The sequence below is a fragment of the Canis aureus genome, chromosome 32 (assembly GCF_053574225.1).
Source record: "Canis aureus isolate CA01 chromosome 32, VMU_Caureus_v.1.0, whole genome shotgun sequence".
Classification (NCBI taxonomy): Eukaryota; Metazoa; Chordata; class Mammalia; order Carnivora; family Canidae; genus Canis; species Canis aureus.
The window spans coordinates 38,029,264-38,049,630 of NC_135642.1; the positions used below are offsets into that span (position 1 = coordinate 38,029,264).

General features: G+C 51.2%; 1 protein-coding gene across 7 annotated transcripts in view; it reads left to right on the plus strand.

Annotated features, from left to right (window-relative positions):
• PAQR5 (progestin and adipoQ receptor family member 5) overlaps positions 1-20,367 on the plus strand; it is a 70,229-nt gene that overhangs the window by 11,868 nt on the left and 37,994 nt on the right. For 4 of the 7 annotated variants that reach the window (XM_077881677.1, XM_077881678.1, XM_077881679.1 and 1 more), the window contains one exon: positions 19,800-19,961. In XM_077881677.1, coding sequence (XP_077737803.1) covers positions 19,911-19,961 — 51 coding nt within the window. In that variant the 5' untranslated portion in view covers positions 19,800-19,910. Of the gene's footprint in view, positions 1-2,133; positions 2,294-2,990; positions 3,136-5,472; positions 5,766-19,799; positions 19,962-20,367 lie in introns of those variants that run through there. The other 3 variants (XM_077881680.1, XM_077881681.1, XM_077881682.1) reach the window with 3 other exon arrangements.

Below are 20,367 nucleotides of genomic sequence, written 5' to 3' on the forward strand. Positions count from 1 at the left end.
GAAACTCCTCTCTGCTGATGGGGAGGGAGGAAGCTGCCGGGTAGACGGCTGAGTGCCTCCAGGGATGGGGTTGTGTGACGAGGTGTCAGAAAGTTAGAGGGGCAGGAGAATGGTGGTATTAGGGGAGAGCAATTGGCTTAGCAAGCCCTGGAAACAGCTAGGGGGGGGGCAGCGGGTGATGGTGCGGGGTGCTTTCCCGGGCTCTGTGTCTGTCTGTTGTCCCGGGGCCAGCCTAACGGCGGCAGTTGCTTAGATCTTGCCTGTGATCTGGAGTTTTCTTTATCTTGCTCTGACACCACACCAACGTCTCCTGCCCTGAGCCACCCGGGCCCAAAGACCAGACCACTAGGAACAACCCCTCTGCCCCGAAGCCCACCCGAACCGCGCAAATTAGCCAGCCCTAAGCTAATCACCCTGCCCTGCCTCGCCTTCCCCCACGGAGCCCCTAATAAAGGCCGTGGCCTGTGATTCCCCTCTTTCCTCTCTGCCTCCTGAGCAGCGCTGGTGCCTCTCCATGTGGCCCCGTGTGGTGTAACACACACCCCCTCAGGAAATGGAAGTAAGGAAAATCTTCTTTCAATGGCATTAGCCTCTCTGTGTGTCACTTGGTCACCTCCATAAACTAAAATCCCGTGTGTACAGGTGAGACAGCAGTGCCCTAGGGCAGGGACAGAGTACGAGGGTCCACAGACTGCAGGCTTATGGGTGGGTGGTTAAATAAGCAGGCTCTCAGGGCGGGCTTCCTGGAGGAGGTGGCCTGGAGACGAAGAGAGGCCTCAAGGTGGGGATGGCAGGTGCACATTAGGAGGCACAGGGGAGTGTCTCTGGAGGAGTGTGTGCCCCTCAGCGTGGGCAGTGGTGAGAACTGAGGCTGGAGAGAAAGATAGGAGAGGAGGCAGGGATGAGCATTGGGGGGCGGGGGGGTGCAGGGAGAAGCAATAGGGTCCATGATGCAGGGCGGGGCCTGGGGGTACTGTTTGTAGTTTCTTAATTCTCAGAAATGATTTGAGTCTGTGTTAACTCCCTCTGGGTGTTCAGGGCGGGGCTGCTGCTGATAAAGGGTCTCAACGGTGCCAGGTGGTCCAGCCCCACTGTTGCTAGGACAGCAGACCCGCCCGCCCCTTCCCCTTGGATGTCCACTAACACCGCCCGTCCCTGGTGAACTCAGCTCTTTGCCTTCACTCCCTTCCCGGACCGCCACCAGCATCCTGCTCCCACCTTTCTGCTGGTGGCAAGGCGGCCGGGTGCCTCCCCCCCATCCTCCTCCACGAACACCCCCTCCTGTCTTCCAGAGCTTCTCTTCTCTCCCTCAGGGTCAGATGCCACACCCGCCAGCTGGTTCTGAGTTTCAAGTGGCATTTGAAGTGAGGAGAGAATCCTTGAGGACCAAACAGCCTTCGAAACACGGCCAGCAGAGCAGCAAATGTGGACTGGCTGGCGGTGGCACTGCCCTGTTGTTTGCTGGGGGCCCGGCCCACACGGCCGCAGGTCACCCAGAATCTGTTTTTGGGGATCAGGGGCAGAAATTGCCTCTTTTTTTTTTTTTTAAAGATTTTATTTATTTATTCATGAGAGAGAGAGAGAGAGAGAGAGAGAGAGGCAGAGACACAGGCAGAGGGAGAAGCAGGCTCCACGCAGGGAGCCCGATGTGGGACTCGATCCCAGGACTCCAGGATCATGTCCTGGGCTGAAGGCAGGCGCTAAACCGCTGAGCCACCCAGGGATCCCCAGAAATTGCCTCTTCTAATAATGTTGGCCTGGATCCTGGTCCTTTGTGCCCCAAGACACCGAGTCCAAAGGGAGTTCATAAACCCGTGCACACAATTGGCAATTACTCCTGCTACCTTGTGGTTTCTTTATTGTTGCCTGGAGAGTTATTTACCTTTTTGAGGGTGGAATTTGTGGGGCAATAATCTCATATTCGGCAGGCGCCTATCCGGTTCTGATGAACTCTGAACTGGGCCGTGTACCGTGGGGCTTAGAATCGTGTTGTATTTGCTTTGCCCCCCCAGGAAAGACACCGTGTAATGATTCACCAACGTGTTATGTAGGCCCAGCTGTGAGTGCACAGAATAAAGGGAAGCCAGCTGGGCTGTGGTGGGCAGAACAGACTTCTAGAAAGAGGAAGAGCTCAAGCAGACAGTGGGTGTGGAAAAGGTGGCAGAGGGGAAAGGAGGGGACAGGAGGTCTGGCGAGGAGGCCCCACGTTTCTGGCAGCCGTCAGTGCGGGGAGGTTGAGGGTCAGTCCTCTGGGAGGGCAGGAGGATGGTGATGGCTACCCTGGGGTCGACAGGTGAGCTGGGATGGGAAGGACAGGAGGCAGCGGAGCCCCAGGGACTCCGTCAGCGTGTGTGTGTTGGGGGGGGGCGGGGGTGCTGTGCATGGTGCACCGTCTCTGCTTGCAGGGGAGCTCTGGGGACCCTCAAGCTCAGTGGACTGGGCATGGACTCTGACCCTGCCCTTCTGGGAGGCCTTGAAACATCCACTGTGGGTCTGTTGCCTCCCCAGTACCCTTCGCTTGCCCCCAGGGCAGGAAACCAGTGTTTCCCCAGATCTGGGCTCCGTGAAGCTTCTGGGGGGTGGGGGGGGCAGGCATCCTTCCGAAAGCAGAGGTGGGGAGCTGCAGCTGGGAGAAAGTGAGGGTGCTGGCGGGGGGGAGGGCATCGGTGTCTGAAATGTGGGATGTCAGTAATTCAGTTCTTGGACGTTTGGGGTACATATCCTCTCTAGAACCTGACTGATGGCTCCAAAAGAAAGAAAAATGTAAGTGACCAAAAAAAAGGAAATTGTGTGAAGGGGGATGAAATGCTTGGCTCAACGGCGAGGCTGGAGAGAGGATGTGGGAGGGAGAAAGTGACAGCTCTGCCCTCCTTCGTCCCCCTTCCTCCTCCATCCTTCCTCCCCCCCCCCCCCCCCCCAGTCCGGTTTGGCTTAATCTTTCATGTCCTGAACCGTTCCTCCAAGTCCAACAGACGCTTCAATGTTGGAATGTTGCTTAACAAGACTGGGGGCTTCTGGATTCTCCTGGGACCAGCTTGCTGTGTGATCCCACGGCCACCTGCTTGCGGCTGGACGTCCTGGTCTGGGTCTCACACCTGGCGTCTCTCCTTGGAGAAGAGAAGTTTTGCCTTTGAGGTGCCTTTACTTACCTCCTTACGATTTCCTTGAGGGTCTGAAAAGAGCAGACGAGGGGTCTGAGGAAGGGAATTCCTGGGGCGAAGGGGCCTGTTGGGCCCAGCCCGGGCCAGATGGGAGGGAGCAGGGCATGGGGACACCCACCCTGCGTTGTCTCAGGGCCCCAGGTTTGCCTTTCAAAGGAAAGGCCCTCACCTGATAAGGTGGGCCTCGTTCCATTAAAGCCAGCCTTGTTGGGGCCCCGGCGTGAGGACGCGGGGCCGGGGCCTCTGTGGGTGACCTGGTGGTGGCCAGGCCTGCCCTGGGCACCACTCCCCAGTGCCTGCTGCTGCGGGCAGGCGTGTCACCTCTCACGTGCTCACGCTGCCGTAGGAAACGGAGGCCCGGGCAGGTCACACGGCTGCTTCCGAGTCCCCCGGGCCTCCCAGGGACAGCTCGGTCCGACGTGAGCCGGGTCTTGGGGCTCCTTCCCACTGGCTGGGCGTGACGGGCCCATCGAGGCTGGGGTCCCTGCTCCGATTTACCCCCTGGAGCGCCGTGGCTGCCAGTGGTTGTGGAGGTCCCTTCACTTGGCTCAGGGAGGAAGATGTGGGCCTCGGTACAAAAAGTAAGAGGAAAAGAATTGCCTCGAATAATTTCAGCTGATCCCCGTGACACCTCCCCTGGCCCCAGTGTTCCAGAATGTACCTCAGGCCCTCCCTCCTAAGACCCAAACAAATGAATCTGTAATGGTGAAGTTCACAGTGTTCAGGGGGTCACGCTCCTACCTCCTCACACAGACGAAGCAGGTGGCGGCCCGGGGCCAAGGCGCCAGAGACCCTTATTCCAAGCGTGTTTCCACCTCGGCAGTGCCCTGTGGGACGCCGTGGGGACGCGGGTCGGGAGAGGGGGTTTAAGCATGAAAATGATCTTTTTTTTTTTTTTCCTTCTCACTTTTCATGTAGGGGCTTGGTGTCCCTCGCAGGGCAAAGGGAATCCGTTTGCACACCAGCCAGGGGCTGTCGGGGCCGGGAAGGGAGGCCCAGAGCTCAGGGCCAGGTCAGACCCCCCCGTCCCACGGCCACCTGCTTGCCAGCTCCATGCTGCGGGTTCTGGTGGGTTCTGGTGGGTTCTGGGTAGATCCCAGGGCAGGAGCCCAGGCCAGCTGGAGCCCCGGAGGCAATCTGGGGGGCAGCAGGTGTTTGCCCTCCCGAGCTCTGCGGGGGTCTGGGGGCTTGATCTGGAAGGACCTGTTCTTCCCGTTTTTCAGAGGTTTTTGAATAATGCATTTTGCCTCGGTCCTTGAAAGAAGCCTGTGCCTCATGATGCTAGAATAATGACCTGTGTCACATGTCAGCCACTGGGGCTCTTAATCCACCTCTGCATTCAGATAGCAGGGATGTATGGCCTCTGACATTGGGTTAGCAGGAAAAATGCCATTCCGGCGAGGAGAAGGGTCAGCTTTGCCAGCTGCCCTGCAGCTGTGGCCCCCCGACAGGGGACGGCCTCCGTCAGCACATGGCGATGGCACAGGACCCCTGCACACCCCCGTATGCCGCATGCTTACGCACTGGCTCCTGGTCGTGCCCAAAACAGACCAGAGAGGTAGTCACTCTGGGGGATTATAAAAGTGCCCCCCCACCCCCCAGGGCCATATACTGTGAAAATTCCGTGGACAGTACAATACCCGGAAGGGCTTGGAATAGACCAAGTGCTCAATAAATGGGGCTTCAAATCACCGTTGTACCCATTTCACAGAGGAGAAAAGTTGAGGCCGAAAGAGGCCCTGGGACTCAAAGCCGGGTTGACCTGACTCCAGAGCCCCGACTCCCCTGTCACCAGTGGGAACCATGGTGTGTGTCCTGTGTGCTGGAGAGCCCTGCCGAGCTGAGCTCCTGTTGGCTGTGGGGCCACTTAGGAGTCACACCCTTTCCCGTCTGGGCCCTCTGTCCTTCTCTGACCTTCAGTGTCCTCTGGTCAGCTGAGGGTGTGGGGCACATGCCAGGCCCCCCCCCACACACACACACGCAGACCTCTTCCTCCTGCCCATTCACCCTTCCCTGGCTCCTCGCTGCCACCCACCACTGCACGGGCACCTGCAGGCTGTGCCCTTTGGGCGCTGGTTCCACCCGCTGGTTCTCCCCCAGTTTGATCAGCTGACAGCCCCCCCAGGCCCCGGGTGGGAAGTACAGGGTTAATGATTGCTGAGGAAAGTGGCTCCTGAACTCGAATCATGTGAAAAGGAATTTGGGGAGGGAGGCGGCTCCAGGCTCACCTGGCAGCTCCCCGTGCCCCTTCCTGCTCCCCCACTCTTCTCTCTCTGGATTCAGCACCACCGCTTTGCCCCTGCCTGCTTTCCTGCCCTGGCCTCTCTGCTTTACACTCCCTCTCTCTGGGGGGCACCTTCTCTCCTCTGCCCAAGCTGGCCCTTGCCCTCCCAAGCTCCGCTTCCTCCCTCGGGGAGCCCTCCCTGACTACCCGGGGGGGGCCTTCTCTGAACAACCCTGCACCGTGGAGCACATTCTCCCCTGAGCTCTCCCCAGCGTGTCGGGCACTGCGGGGGTTTCCTGGGAGGCATCAGGGACCTTGCAGATGGACAACGTCTGGCAGGGGAGCGAGCAGTGCATCCGGAGGGATGACTGGGTGGACAGGTAATGATTCAGGGGTGGACGTGTGGCCGTCGAGGCACCTGTGAGTCACCGAGTTGAGCGTGTCCCGGAGGCCGGTGGCCCCGCCGAGAAGTCGGTCTCCTTTCCTGCCCTCACACTTTATCACTGTGTCTGTCTCCACAGAAAGCAGGGATCTCCTTGAGGGCAGCCGTGGATTCTTAAACCTGCTCAGCAAGGACCGAGTTGTGGGCACCTACACCCCGAGGAAATGGGGAATTGAATCCAAAACTCACCTCCCTTGGTGCCCATCGTTGAACCCTCTCCCACTTGGCCTCTCTCCTCTGGGCACACACTTGCCACCTTTCCCTGCCTCCTCTGGTCCCCAGCTCCCCATGCTTCTGCTCACTTTGGGCTTGGAGTGCCTTGTCACCCATGTGGACCGAGGCTGCGTGGAGGTGGACAGTCCCAGAGGCTCAGGACAGTCATCCCAGGACTGGGCCTTGCCTGGGAGTCAGCGTGGGAGCCTGATAACCAGGCTGGTTTCCAGGGGGCCCCCCCTGAGGGTCCCGACTCCGGAAGCCTCAGGTGGGCTCACCTTGTCTGTTCTATGTTTTTAGCCTTAAGCTCTGGGTTCTTTGGATGCACAGTTGGGTTTGGGACTTAATATGAAAGAAGGTTTGCAGGCCCCTGTCTTGATCTCTGGCTTCACCCTCTTCCCCATGGTAGGTGCCCCGGGCCCCACGTGGACATTTCCAGGTGGGGAGTCACTGTCCGTGGAGAAGGCCTTCCTCCCCTTGGGGGGGCGGGCGGCACTGCATCTGTGGTGTAAGCTGAAGCCCGCCTCCCGAAGGACCCCTCTGGGGGTCTTAGTTCTGACCTCAGGGGCTGCAAGGCCTCCTCTGGGGTTCCAGACCTGCTTTCCCAGGATGTGGGAAGGTGCTGGGTGCCTCATCCTCACCGGGTCCCTCCTCTTTCCTTCCTCCTGTGGTCTGGGCTCTCTTGCAGGCTGACAGCCTTATCTCAGACTTTAAGTTTCTAATCAGATTAGAGGCTTGGGAAGAGTGTGAAGATGGGATCGTGCATCCTCCAGCAGCCTGACATTTGACCCCGACAGTTAGGGCCTGCATTCACCTTCCATTGACCTCGCAGGGACTTAGGCTTTCCCAAGGGGGTGGGGGAGGAACCCGTCTATGCACCCATTTTGGAGACCAATGAGTTTTGAGGTGCGGACACCCTGGTCTTCACCCTGCAGAGCTCAGGGCAGACCAGCTCTGGGTGGGCTCTGCTCTCACCATGGACTGAAATCTCAGCAGTCTCAACTCGGGCTGTGCTTGTGGTCACTGGGCTTCACCTTCCCTCCCTGACCTTAGGAGAACTTACCTTAATTGAGCTATGGTGGGCCCAGGGAAGGAGTGTGTTTTACAGCTTTCCAGGTGGTTCTAAGGTGCATCTTGAGTTGAGGAACCCTATACTACATGCCCGGAACCCATCAGTCCAGCTTTGACTATGTGTGGAGATAGTTACACTGGAGTGAAAGAGCCAGAGCCCTCTTACTCTGTGTATCCTGTAATACTGAAATGTTATTTTACATTACATGTATTTTATACATTTTACAAGCAGGTATTTAAAAATTTAAGATGGGCACACCCCTTTAGTAGCTCAGTTGGTTGAGTGTCTGACTCTTGGTTTCAGTTCAGGTCATGATCCCATGGGTTCTGGGATGGAGCCCCGTGGAGGGCTCCTTGCTGGGCATGGAGTCTGCTTGAGATCCTCTCCCTCTGCCCCCCGCCCCCATCCCCCGCCACTTACGCGTTCGCTCTCTCTTAAATAAGTAAGTCTTTAAAAATATTTTTAAGTCAGTAAAACCAAATATTTAATAATTAAAAATATGTAAATGTGTAATATATAAATGTATAATGCCTTAAGATGAATGTAAAATTCATAAAAATAGACATTATAGTTCTAGCCTGAATTCACAGATAAACAAAAATGAAGTAATGAAAACATTGAAAGCTTGCACACTTCAAAAACACCAAATCCAATCAAGAAAAATTGAAGATGAAATATTATTTGATCGCTTTTAATTTTTATTGATTTCTTTAAGATTGTATTTATTTGACAGAGAGAAAGCACAAGCAGGAGGAGCAGGAGAGGGAGAAGCAGACTGAGCAGGGAGCCCAATGCAGGACTCGATCCCAGGACCCAGGGATCATGACCTGAGCCAAAGGCAGATGCCTAACCCACTGAGCCACCGTGGTGCCCCTGTTTAATCCCTTTTTAAAGCAGAATCTTTTTTTTTTTTTTTTTTTAAGATTTTGTTTATTCATGACAGACACACACAGAGAGAGAGAGGCAGACACACAGGCAGAGGGAGAAGCAGGCCCCATGCAGGGAGCCCGACGTGGGACTCGATCCCGGGTCTCCAGGATCACGTCCTGGGCTGAAGGTGGCGCTAAACCGCCGAGCCACCCGGGCTGCCCTAAACCAGAATCTTAAAAAAGTATATTAGTGATATCACTATGTCTCAAGTATGGGTTTTTTTTTTTTCCCCCTACAAAACTTTCTAGAAAAAACTTTTCCTGGCTCTACCCTAGCTGGGGAATGGTGAGAAGATAGATTTGTGAGATATCTTCAAATATTTTCCGCTGACAAGGCCTTTTGGCTTTTTTTCAGGGACTGCTGTCTTTTATTTATAAGGAGCCATAGTTCTTGTTCCTGAAGCATTTCCGGTTTGCCCTCAAGTTCTTTGGTTTAAAAAAAAAAAAAAAGTTCTTTGGTTTTATCTTGTCCAGATGAATAGTCTGATGCAGCATTTCCTGTATCAGTTTCAGAACTGTCGTGTTGGTATTCCACATGTTAGGAAATTCAGCAAACAGGGTAGTAATTATTCTTGCAACAGAGTTTTGCTTGGTTTACTGCCATGCAATCCTGAGAAGGACTCAAGACGTATTTCACATTTCAGGGTGGGTTGTTTTTTGGACATTGTGAGTGTCTCCATTTAAAAACATACACAAAAAGTGAGACATATAAAAAAATTCCATACCTGACCCCAACATTGAGCAACGCATGGCCAATCTTCCTTCCTCTCTACCCTCACCCACCACCCCTGCTCCCAGCTGGATTCTCTTGAAGCTGATCTAAGACATCATTTCATCTGTAATTCCTTCCTTATACATCTCTCAATGAAAAAGGCTCTTTTAAAAACACAGCTGCAGTTCTATTATTACACCTTAAGAATTGATCATTTCTCACTGTCATAAAATATCCAGCATTCAGATTTCCCCAGTTGTCTCATACATTTTTTTTTTTTTTTACAGTTGGTATGAGATTTCAGATCTTAAAAATTCTGAAGTGTACATTTTGGACCAAGCGAAAAGACACTGTTTTGGCACTGAGGTACAGGATTTACCAGTAGAGCCTGGCAACTACTGGGCCGAAGGTTCTAGGCAAATGGGCCAGATCCTGCCTTTGGGGTTCGGAGTGTGATAGACAGCAGAAGTCATGAGTTGTTCAGCAAGCATGCATTCAGTCAACAGTGATACTGCCCTGGCTGGGCACCATGGACATGGCAGGAACCAGGCCGACTCACCCAGTCTTGACTGTGGGACGGCCAGCGCACTGGCATTTCACTGTGAAGTGTGCAGATGGGATGCTAGAGACTTGCAAGTGGTACTTGAGTTTAGCCTTGAAGAATGGGTACAACCTCAAGAAGAGAAAGTGGAGGAAGCGGTGTTCCTCTCCTAGTAAACAGCAAGTGCAAAAGTATGGAACGTTCAAGGACAGGGAGGAGTGATGGGATGTGATGAGGTGTGGGGCATGTGGTGAGACTGATGGGAGGTGATGCTGAGGCTGGGTGGGCAGAGGATTTGAGGATATGCTAAGGAGCGGGGTCTTCTAGAAGCCCCCAGTGGAGATCCCATGACTTTGTTGTAGGAACATAAAGTTCAGACCATGAGTCAGGAGAGCAGAGCCTTGTAGGAACCATGAGGAGTCATTTGGATTTGCAAGCCCTTCCTAGAGCCTTCCACTAGACCAGGAGTCCCGCACGTGGGGGGCAGGCCTAGGTCTGTCTTCAACTCCATGGATCTCCAGGGTTGGCACAGACAAAGTGCTCACTATGCGTCCATTGACTGATGACCTCCTAGTGCTCCCGATGCAGGACACCCTCGCCCACCTCCACCTTCACCATGGTCATAACAGAGGGAGCCCCCTTAAGCTGCAGCTCCGGGTATGTGGTGGCTTTCCCTAAATGGAGGAGCTATTTGGTTTTATGGACCTGTGCCCCACTTATTATGAATGGGGACTGCAAGGCCAGGGTTGCCCCTGGGGCAGCAGTCAGGTTGGGGCACATGGAGGGAGGCTCAGATACAAGACGAAAAGCTCGTCATTGCATTGTGGATTGGCTCACAATACTAATTTCTCCAAGACTTTCCAAGGGTTGGAGGGGACTCATTCACTTATTTCTTTTTAATAGCAATCTTGCTTTGGTGGGGAAAAAAAAATGCACATGCTCATAGTGGGCAAACTCTGGTGTCATAGAAAAGGAGGAAAAGAGTAAAGCAAATCCCTAGGGCTAACCACTACCATCTAGAAGGAGCCACTGTGAACACGTAGGGGGCATCCTCCCAAACGCTTTTCTGTCCATAAATACAAGCAGTTAAGTGTAACACAGTTTTATATGGATGGTGTTACGAGATTTATGCTGCTCCATAACCTGCTTTTTTTCATTTAACAACATGTCATGACACCGTTTCCTGTCAGTAGCCACAGATCTGTAACATTTTTTAATAGCCGAGCAGTGCAATTTTGCATGGCTGTACCATAACTTAGCCGGCCAGCTCTCTATTGCCAGAAATTTGGATTGTCTCCAACCTCTCACAATGTGCTAAAGAATATCATTCAGCTTTTTCAGATGTGCAATAATCGCCTAGCAGTAAGTATCCAGGATAGCTGGGCTAGCTGGAACAAAGGAAGGGCTTGGTTCTCTCACTGAGTCCTAAAGCCACCCTGGGAGGTCACCATGGCAACCCCTCCCCGCACGTGGAGCGCCCATTAGCTACACCTCCAGCCGGGGAGGTGGGTCAGGGCCCCCGAGAGGAAACAGTCGGTTTTCAAGCAAAATGACAAAACCCAGGGCAGAAGGAGCATGAGGGAGTGAGTGCTAATGCAGAACGGAGGTGGCTTAGGTTGCGGTGGCATTAATAGCCACTTTTTATTGAGTGCTTGTTATCTAGTAGATATTATGGTTTTTCAGCCTCACAAGAGTCATTGATACTTTCATTATCCTCATTTAACTGATAAGAAAATTCAAGTTGAAGTGATTAGGTGATGGGTCCGAGGGCACGCGTGAAATGATGGAGCTGGGATTTGAAATCGTCTTGCGTCCGCCACTCAGATTTCTCCTTACCGTGCCTTAGGTGCCAGCCTCTCCCCCGTCACCATCCTGAGACCTCCAGTCGCGACTCCCCAGCCCCGGTGCATTCATTCTCAAGGCCTTCAGATGGTGCACCCCGAGCCTTCATCTGGGCTCTTCTCCTGGCTCCGTGCTGGGCACCTGTCACTCCATCCCCTGCGCCACCTCCATGCTGAACGGTGGACAGCTCCCCGAATGTGTGCTGTGCCTCCCTCCTCGGCGCCTTGGCCCCTGCCGCACCCTCAGCTTAGGGCGGTCTCTGTCCTCCATGGCAGCTGCACTCCTGCTTATTCTGCAACACTTAGCTCAAGCTTCATGTCTCAAGAAGTCTTTCCTGACTCTCTGATGTGACGCCCCGCCTCTGTGTCCCCCCCCCACACCCCGCCCCAGAAGCATCTCATGGTTCTAACCATCAGATGTGTTTTGTGTCACTTGTCAACGCTGATCATCTGCACTAGAATGTGAGCTCTTACAGGATGGAAGGGTCCGTCCCCATTGCCTACGTGGTCTCTTGGACACATAGTGGGTGTTGTGTAAATGGGTGCTGAATGAATAAGTAGGTGGCCAAGCATGTTCCTGTTGGCTCTCCATTTCTGCTCCCTGCCCCGGGCAGCTCTCCCCAGGGGGAGCAGGGGGATGGGTGACTTTAACCCAGGTGTATTGGAGGAGCACCCTGTCTACCAGCAGCTGCGCCCAACTTCCCCACCTCTCGTCTGGCTGGTTCCCCAACATTGCCCCTCAATACCGGCCACCATCCTCCAGACCGGCTAACCCCTTTCTCTTACGGTTCTTACCCTTGCCCTGCCAGGGAAACTGAGGTACCGGGCGAATCCTTTCAATCACTGCTCCTGCTGCTCCCCCTCCAGTCTGTCAGTTTTGCTCCATCAGTGCCATGAACCTGACTTTTTCTCATCCGTTGGATCTTCATCTGCTCTTCTCCCTCTGGAGCACTCTTGAAAGTCACCTCTCTCTGCTTCCTAAATCCATCTGTACCCTTGATCTGTGCTTCAAGATGTGGTCACATATTTTTAAACTGCAAATTTGTGCAAATCAAACTCAACTCGACCGGAATCTCCTTGATCCTACTCCCTTCCTGGGTGTCATCATTTCCCAGCCCGTGGGACATGGGCACCTTGAGACCCTGGCGCCCTGTGATCAGACACCTGACGTTGATCAGCAGAGCCCAAAATGCAGAGCTCTGGGCTGAGCCCGGCAGGAGTGGGGGGTTTGCTGAGAATCCGACTGCACCTACCCCACTTACTCGGAGAGAAGGAACAGCAAGTTGTCGCTGTATGTGAACTTGACCTTCAGATTTGTCAAGAGAAACTGGAGTCCGGGTTTTTCTTTCTTTCTTTTTTTTGATGTTGGCTCGCATTTGTTTTTCTTTTCTTTTTTTAAAAAAAGATTTTATTTATTTATTCATGAGAGACACACAGAGAGGCAGAGACACAGGCAGAAGGAGAAGCAGGCTCCCTGTGGGAAGCCCGATGCGGTACTCGATCCCAGGACCCCGGGATCACGACCTGAGCCAAAGGCAGATACTCAACCACTGAGCCACCCAGGTACCCCTGATGCTGACATGTATTCATGTGCTTATTGGCCATGTGTATGTGTCCTTTGGAGAAATGTCCATTCCAGTCCTTTGCCCATTTTTGAATTGACTTCTTGTTGAGTTGTAAGAGTTCTTTATATATTCTGGATATAAGTCTCACCATATATATGGTTTGCAGTATTTTCTCCCATTTTGTTTTCCAGTCTCTTGATAATACCTTTTGATGCACAGAAAATTTTAATTTTCATATGCATTTTTGAAGGTAAAGCAGAAGTCTGAAGGCAGCTTGAGGCTGCTCTTAGACTCTGCCCACCCCATTCCTCACCTTCCCTAGTGCAAGTTCAACTCTCTGTGCTGGCGAGGACCATTTGGTGGTTCTCTGGGAGGGGCCTCCTGGCAGAGTGGTGGAATGGGTCACCTCCTGGGCTCTGTGCTGTTTTCCGGTTAACACGAAGGAGACCTAGACAAGAGCCGCAGGAGGAAGAAGGGAACCAGAGGTGGGCCCCAGATGCCAGTCCCCGTCCTGTCTTTGCTTCTCAGCTGGCTCAGAGCAAGTCTCTCCAGCAGCTGCTCTGTAGCCAGCAGCCTCCTGACATGCCCAGAAAGCTGGGACCTGGCCATCAGCATTCAGAACACACCAGTATGGGCAGAAATGTGGCTCCTGTCCACTCTCCAGCGTTCCCCACTGTCTTCTTTTTTTTTTTTTTTTAATTTTATTTTTATTTATTTATGATAGTCACAGAGAGAGAGAGAGAGAGAGAGAGAGAGAGAGGCAGAGACATAGGCAGAGGGAGAAGCAGGCTCCATGCACCGGGAGCCTGACGTGGGATTCGATCCTGGGTCTCCAGGATCCCGCCCTGGGCCAAAGGCAGGCGCCAAACCGCTGCGCCACCCAGGGATCCCTCCCCACTGTCTTCTCATGAAACCTAAACTCCCTATATTAACGTTGCTTCTTCGGGTCAAATGTATGATGTCTTGTCTGAAATGCCGTTGATGAAATTCATGCATCCAGTGGTAACTTGGATTAGAGACCTCTCAGGAGTTTCCTGATCTCGTGTTTCTAGTTTTCTAAAGCAAGCATGGGAAAAATTCCCTACCAAACAGCCTTCTTTGTTTTTGCTACATATGCCCAACTATGAGTTTTTTGTTTTCCAGCATAATTTTTTTCAGAAAAGAGGAAGTGGCATAATGATTGGGTCCATCTAGAGTTTTTCATATTTGGGGCCACTGCATTCCTTTATTTTTTAACAATTAGCTGGCTGTATGGGCGGTTTGGGGGGGAGACCCTATAACCTGAAACTGTCCCCATTCATGCTTGTTTGGGATCCATCCAGAAGGCACCTGACACACACAATCAAAGAGATAGAAAATATAATACAGATTGAAATTTAGGCGCAAAAGTGTAACACAGGTTGAGACTTATTCCCAGGTATATGGTCTCCCATTGCAAGAACTGGTTTTGTTATAAAGGAGACTTCAGTGATCCCTTTAAAGAGCAGAGTAGGAAGATGAAAAGAGTAGCTGTTGCAAATTAACCCAAGCCAGTCGCTCATTTACAATTTCTGTATTTCATCAATTCCTGCATGTTGTTGTTTTACAAGCTCTGAAATCAGGATTCATTTCCAATCAGTGATGTCATCTCCTGATTATGGTTGACAGCATTTTTTCCCCATCCTACTGGCACACAAAACAGTGGTGTGAGCTCCAGCTGAGAGCGTCTGAGAGTGCATTGAGATACACTCTTGGGCGCTGTCCGTGTTTAGAGGTACCTGCGAATGGTGTGGAGGGGGGACCCCACACCCTCACAGCTGGGTGGCTCGGGGCACTGCACATGGAGAGTCTCAGGCTGAGTTCCCCCCGCCATCCACATGTTTTTCCGAAAGGGCAAAAGCAGGTGAAGTCCCAGCCCTCTGCCCTTTTAGGGACACTTAGGCACTTTTCTGAAAGCGCCTGTGAGATTGATAGATTTGCATCAGTTGGACTTCTCCCTCCTTGTAGGCTCCTAAATCCTCCCACCTGGGCTCATTCAGAGAGGAGCCACTCTGGGGCATCCTGTGGCCAACCTCGCTCATGCAAGGGGAAGGGTACCTGGCGATCCTTCTCCTCAACTCCCATGTCTTCGTCGGATTCAGTCCTCCAGTGAAGCAGCATACACTGCACTAATTCGTAAAGGCCCTCAGGTGTGGATCTGAAATAACCCCAGCTGAACCAGAGGTGTGTGGCCTCTGGAGTTTGAGTTTATGGTTAATCTTTCAAATGCTAATTAGCCACCACCCCAGGGTGTGGGTTAAAACTAGCAATTTCTTATCACACTATCTGTGTGAGGTGTTTGCAAGCAAATCACGGTCAGTATAATAATAGTAAATGAATACTTCTGTCCTAAGATACATTTTGTAGCAGCAGCATTAAACACAGAGGCGCCTGGGTGGGTTAAGGATTCCAACTCTTCATTTCAGCCCTGGTCATGATCTCAGGGTCATGATCTCAGTGTTGTGAGATTGAGCTCCACGGAGGCCTCAGTGCTGGGCTCAGCCACTGGGCTTGGAACCTTAAGATTCTCTCTCTCCCAATCCCTCTGCCCCTCCCCCCTTGCCCCTCCACCCTGCTTTCTCTGTCTCTCTTTAAAAAAAAAAAAAGTACAGACTTCAAATAATTTTATAGGAAAATGAGAATATTTTTCACTTAAACTATATTAGTAATTCCAAAACCTGGCTGTGTAGTTATGAAGATAACTGTTACCGAAGATGCATATGAAGATTTTGAATCCACTTATTTCTGTGCAACGTGAGTGGGAAAAGCAACATTTTAAAAGTAATAGGTTTGATATAGTAAGGGATTCTAATATGCCTAACCACATTGGTAAGTTAATGTTAGAGACTGTGTACTAGTTCATTTGCATCCCTAGAAATTATACATATTTTGGACCCTCTCATTGGGAAAATAGCCCATCAACTTATATTCATTCAGTCACCTTATATGTAGACATATTTGGGAGGTTACAAGGTTTATCTGCCAAGTCCACAAGGCCTGAGATTCAGAGTATGTAGGATGAAGTTTGGGGGGTGGGAGGACCTCCAGGAATAGGAATGGAGCACCAGGCAAAGAGGGAGGAGGTAGTCAGGTGCAAATTTCACCTTGATGGTGATTTTGTTGCTATGATTTGGACCCCCCCCCTTTTTTTTAGGGTTTTCTTTTTCTTTTTCTTTTCTTTTCTTTTCTTTTTTTTTTTTACGGCTATTTCAGGAGAACTTGGCAGGTCTTTGAGAGTGTGTTTATAGCCCCTTTCCCCTCTTTTAGCTGTTTTAAAACATGTTTAAGCTGTGGAACCCCCATTTAAATGAAATCTCACATGGAACACCAATATGCTGTTGAAATCTTGGCAAAGCTTCACATTGTGCTTTGACTTGGGAACTGTCCGAAGCCTTTTTTGTTTTATTCGCTCTTGTTTCTAGGCCTCTGTAGAAAGAAACAGCAAACCAAGCGGCTGTTGGAAATACTGGAGATTATACTCTGGTGCTTATAGTGTTGGTGACCATTCAGAGCCTGGTGTGTGATGGGAACTAGAAAGACCAGCGAGTTCATTTTATGTTCAATTATATTGGCCGTAATTAACAACACAACCTATGAATCATCAGTCACACTTTCTGAATTTCCATGATCATCCAGGGGTGTTTCACAATTTTGACAGACAGAAAGGTTTCTGTTTCAGATGCAACCTGATGATGGTTTAATGGGAGAGTTCCTACTTCCTTAGCAGAAGGACGTGACTTAAGAAATCTCTGGCTTTTGAAAGAGCCAAGGTCAAGTCTTAGCTGAGAGTTTGTCTCAATCTGATTATCAGACAAGGAAGGCCGTCCTTTAGCCGCTGGGTTATAAACATCATTGTAAATACTCTGCATTGTCCATCATGTCTCAGGAGCAAAGGGAAATTAAGACCTAGTACTAAGAACTTCATAACCCTTTATTCAAAGTTCATTCTCTTCTGAAACCAGAAATCAGATCCTAGTCCTACTGTCCACTAGCTGTGGGGTCTTGGCCAAGTCCCACAGCTTCCATTTTCCTGCCTGTAAAATAGAAAATGAATTTTCCTATCTGAAAATTAATAATAATAGCAAGTGTGTTGGACCCTTACTCTATGGCAGGCCCTTGACATGAGTTCTGTCTTTTAATCATAACGATACCCCCATGAAAAAGTATTATGGTTATTTCTATTTTACCAATAGGGGAACTGAGGCACAGGCGTTATGTTCCTTGCCCCAGGGTTGCACGGGAAATGATGAACCAGTCTCTGAATGCAAGTGGCTTGAATCTAGCACCCAGGTCCTTACCCGCCCTGCCTTGTCTCCTGAGATGGCCATGGTGGGGGTAAATGAGATGGTCCAGAGGGGCAAGGTGACCAGCACAGGCTTGGTCCAGAGTGGGTGAGTTGGCCTTTTTCTTAGGGTAACTTGTGCTATCTGGTTGGGTGCTGCATCTGTTTCTTTATACATTTCTTGGAGATAGTGCCTGTCTTACTCATCTTTTTTTTTTTTTTCCTATGCAGTGAAAGACGAGAATGGTATAGCAGATGCCTTCTTCCCTCTATTCTATGTGTCACAAACCTATGCAATTTTTTGAAAGATTTATTTATTTTAGAGAGAGAGTGTCAGAGTGTGCAGGAGCAGGGAGAGGAGCAGAGGGAGAGGGGGAGAGAGAATCCTTGAGCAGACTCCCTGCTGAGTGCAGAGCCTGATCCCACCACCCTGACATCAGGACCTGAGCTGAAACCGAGAGTGGGCCGCTTAACCGACTGAGCCACCCCAGGTGCCCCAAACCCATACCATTTTTAGATCTGTTAAATTCGTGCCTTGTCTTTCAAGCTGCAGAGAATCCTCAACTACGCATTTAGCCTTTCACTTACTTGCCTTCAGTGGCTGAAGGAAGACACGAGTGATTCATAGGCTACTCTCATCACCCCTTATGTTTGCGTTTGGTGGTCATCCTGTCTGGATGACGTGTGCTGGGAGAGTAGGTGACCATTTCTTGTCTTTGTCCTGCCTGTGACATTGAGGCTACTCGGGGGAGAACAAGAGGACCAAGGTGGACAGGACTGTGGAGACCAGACTTGGTCCCATTATTGTTTGAGGATTTCCTGGTGTGCCTGAGTTCCCCACAGTACGGGACCTTCATTCGCCTCGTGTTCTGCCACCAGGTGGATTCACGGTGCTTCCGAGAGTATGGGGGTCTTGGTGATTAGGTCTGCAAAACCGAGAGAACCGAGGTGTGCCGGGGCCCACTCACATCGCTGTTGTTTGCACAGTATTAACTTTTATTTTCTTTAACCTGGGTGAAACGTACCTGTGCTTTAAAAAAAAATTATTTTCTAGAAAAAAGTCTTTTCTTTATTATTCCGTAGTTTGGAAATATTTCACAAGCTTTCATTGTGGTGGAATATGCGCAACATAAAATCGACAGTTTTAACCATTTTTAAGTGTATAGTTCAGCAATATCACATTCAGAATGCTGCACAACCATCACCACCAGCTGTTTCCAGAACTTTTTATCATTCCAAACAGAAACCCAGCGCCATTAAATAGCAACACCCCTTTCTTCCCCCAGCCCAGGTTCTGATCTATTTTTTTGTCTGTCAATTTGCCTGCCCTAGGTGCCTTGTAATCGTGGAATCATGCAACATTTGTCCCCATTTTTTTTTTTTAAGATTTTTTTTATTTATTCACGAGAGACACAGAGAGAGGCAGAGACATAGAGGGAGAAGCAGGTTCCCTGCGGGGAGCTCAGTGCAGAACTTGATCACAGGACCCCAGGATCACACCCTGGACCGAAGGCAGATGCTCAACCACTGAGCCACGCAGGCATCCTACATTTGTCCTTTCTGTGACTGGCTTATTTCCTTTAGTGGATGTTTCCAAGTTTCACTGATGTTGAAGCATCGATCACCGTGGCATTCCTGTTTGAGACTGTGTAATATTCCATTGTGTCCCTGGACCATATTTTGTTATTTTATTCATCCGTTCATCTGCTGGCAGACATTTGGATTGTTTCCCTCTTTTGACTGTTGTGAATAATACATCAGTGGTTTTGAGAAAGAAGCAAATTTATAGCGGCGAAACACAAATACATTGTATTTTGCTACAGACTTCCAGATAATAACACATAGAGCATAAAGAACTCTAATAAGCATCAAAAAGTCTAAACAAACCACAAAAACCGAAACACACTTCAAGTTCAGAGGACGAGCATCATTGCTTTCATGAATGGTGTTAAACTAGTATTTGCCAAAGGCCTGGGAGGAGCCAGGCGTACACTCTTGAGTTTCTAGCCATCCCAGCAGGAGGGGTCCTCTCCAGGCACCTGGGCAGGTAGCTTTGCTTGCAGGCAGGTGTGGTCGGTGTGACACGAGGGGTACAGGTGTGAACCAGGGTAAATTCCTAGCGCTGCTCTTTCTTTGCTAGACCGAGCTTGGATGTTTTTGTTTCCTAGGCCCGTCCTGAGGGGTTGGGGTCCTCTAGCTCACATTACTCACAGCTGTTAAGCAGTCCTAATCCTGCATTTAAACAGCCTGGTTACTTGAAGTTGCTGTGTCTCCAGCTAGTGCCTCGGCTCTGCCTGTCTGGTTCTTGAGTGGGTCTCAGGGCAGCCATGCTCCCGTCGGCCTTCTGGAAGAGCTGCTTTTCTTTGGGCGATCTGGGGCATGGGCCTCGTCCTCCTCTGCCCACTGAGTGGCCACACACCCGGGATCACACAGTCTGCCCAGGGGCAGCACACGACACAGCGGAGAGCCAGCAGCTCCAGCCCTCCCCTAGCCGTGCGACCTCAGAGACCTCCTTCACCCCTCTGGCCCTGGTACGCGACGGGAGGGGACCAGGTGGCCTCTGCCGCCCTTCCAGCCCCACACTTTCATGATTACCCATATTATGATTTAATGACCTCCCGCCCGCACTCTTGGAATATATGACTCAGCAGTCTGATAGTTTTGCTGCTGTTTTTAAGGAAGCCTGATTATTTTGCCATCACAAGCAAGTGTTTGTTCCCTGGTCAAACAACCTGACAGCCTTGATCCGGCTGGATTGGGCTGAGGCTGACTGCACTTCTTCTTGCCGTCCTCTTTTAGGGAAGCAGCTCGGGCACCGGCGGGCCGCAGGCACCCCAGGCCATGTCAGAACTTTTGAGTGGGTGACGGGGAGCAGCTGTCAGCCAGTGGCCTTCCTGACCTAGCTTCGAGATGCTGAGCCTCAAGCTCCCCCGGCTGTTCAGCATCGATCAGATACCCCAGGTATGTGGGGTCGTCCAGTGGTTAAGTTCGGGGCGGTGACACGGGTGCAGTCCCTGCACCCAGGGAGGGGGTGGGGTGGGGGTGCGGTTCCTGGCTTTGCTCCAGCCAGCCTGCTCTGTATAGACACCCCACCCCAGGGAAGCACAGTCTCCTGCGCCCCCCGCCGACGCTGAACCTGGAAATGGGAACGATCCCGAAACTGCTGATGTTGTAACCCTTCCCTGTGACATCTGTATTTTATCCCAAAGCGAAGTCTTTATGGAGATTCCACGCTCTAGCCAAAGGGATGTAGCCAGCAGCTCCCAGCTGGGTCGGAGTTTTCTTTGGGACCCTCCCTTGGGTGCTGGGAAGCAGGCCAGGGGTGAAGCACCTTGGGTGCGGCTTCGCCCTTGTCCTTATCATTTGC